This window comes from Eimeria mitis, genomic scaffold, assembly GCF_000499745.2.
Source record: "Eimeria mitis Houghton genomic scaffold, Emh_scaff3901, whole genome shotgun sequence".
NCBI lineage: Eukaryota > Apicomplexa > Conoidasida > Eucoccidiorida > Eimeriidae > Eimeria > Eimeria mitis.
Genome location: NW_013572237.1, coordinates 1 through 1,632, shown reverse-complemented (window position 1 = coordinate 1,632; position 1,632 = coordinate 1). Strand labels below are relative to the sequence as shown.

The window sequence follows — 1,632 nt, the reverse complement described above, 5'->3', positions numbered from 1 at the left end:
TATAAATATAGAGATATTATAACTCGAAGGTAACGACAGCTAGACCGCAGCAACAGCAACAGCAGCAGCAAAACCATCAGCCAGAAAGGGACCTGAGGATTCCTTCGATTCTCCCCTGTGCCCACTCCCCGCTGCTGCTGCTGCTGCTGCTGCTGCTGCTGCAGTTGCTGCTGCTGCTGCATATACTACTCCTGCAACACGAAAGGGAATAGATGGAGACCGAGCCAAACACCACCTCTGCTGTTGAGGTGTACAGGGAGGGCCCCGGGGGGCCCCCCTCGCAGGTACAAGGAGAGGCAATGCCGCCAGCAGGCGACGGGGGGGGCCCCCCTGGGGGGCCCCCTGGGGACCCCTTTGTGGGCCCCCCTGGGGGCCCCCCTGGGGGCCCCGATGTAAGCTGTCAGGGGGGCCCCCTGGGGGGCCCCCCACCCACACCAAAGGGGGGCCCCTCTACTGAGTGTGAGGGCTGGAGCAGCCCCGCCGGGGTCCCCCCCGTGACGCTGATAGCTAAGGATTTTTGTTATGCTATACGGGGGGGGGCCTCTATACCCTGCAGCAGGCTGTGTCGGCGCAGCAGCAGCAGCAGCAGCAGCAGCAGCAGCAACAGGAATGGCAGCAGGAGCGGCAGCAGGAGAAGCAGCAGCAGCAGCAAAGCTGCTGTTGCTGCACAACTTGAAGAAGGAGAAACTGCTGGATCACCTTTGGCAGCAACAACTGCTCATATCAGCAGCAGCAACAGCAGCAGCAGCAGCAGCAGCAGCAGCAGCAGCAGCAAGGATTTGCATGTAATCCTTAAAAATATTAATATATGTGTACGCCCGGGATCTATGCTCGTCATCATGGGCCCCAGCGGCTCAGGAAAGACCACGCTGCTCAATGCTCTAGCAGGTGAGGGTTTAGGGTTTAGGGTTTAGGGTTTGGGGTTTAGGGTTTAGGGTTTGGGGTTTGGGGTTTAGGGTTTACAGGAGGAAGCTCCTGCTGTCTCCGGGCGTAGCTGAGAAGATGTGCTGCTGTTAATCTCGTTCCTTTTGCTGCTACTTCTGCCGCTGCTGCTGCTGCTGCTATTGCTGCTGCTACTGCTGCTGCTGCTACTGCTGCTGCTCCTGCTCCTGTTGCTGCTGCTGCTGCTGCCGTTGCTGCTGCTGCTGTTGCTGCTGCTGCTGCTGCTGCTGCTGCTGCAGGCCGTTCAAAGGCCTCGTCGCGGGTGATGATATCGGGTACCCTGGTGTATCGTGGGGTTCCTCCTGGGTCTCCTTTGTCTTCGTTTGCAACATATATAATGCAGGTATTTATTTTATTTTTTTATTTTTTTTTATTTTTTTTTTTATTTTTTTTCTTCTGGCTTTTGTTTATTCTGAGTTTGTCTCTTTTAGTTATTTTCTCTGGCTGTCTGCTTTTCTGTTTGTCTCTTCTCTCCTCTCTCTCTATCTGTCTTTGTCTCTATCTGCGTGGCTGTCTCCCCCCTTCTCTCTCTTTCTCTCTTTCTCTGTCTCTCTGTCTCTCTGTCTCCTTTTCTCTGTCTCTCTTCTGTGTTGCCCTACGTGTCCCTCTGTCTCTGTCTGTTTATTTCTCTCCGTCTGCATATATATATATATATATATATATATATATATATATATATATATGTATATA

At 53.1% G+C, this 1,632-nt stretch overlaps 1 protein-coding gene across 1 annotated transcript in view; it reads right to left on the bottom strand.

Annotated features, from left to right (window-relative positions):
* EMH_0070650 (uncharacterized protein) overlaps positions 1–1,274 on the bottom strand; it is a gene marked incomplete at both ends in the record, with an annotated part of 4,544 nt that extends 3,270 nt beyond the window's left edge. The window contains 2 exon segments of the mRNA XM_013499001.1: positions 93–191; positions 1,093–1,274. Of these exon segments, the coding sequence (XP_013354455.1) occupies positions 93–191; positions 1,093–1,274 (281 nt within the window).
* Between the last annotated feature and the right edge of the window lie 358 nt (positions 1,275–1,632).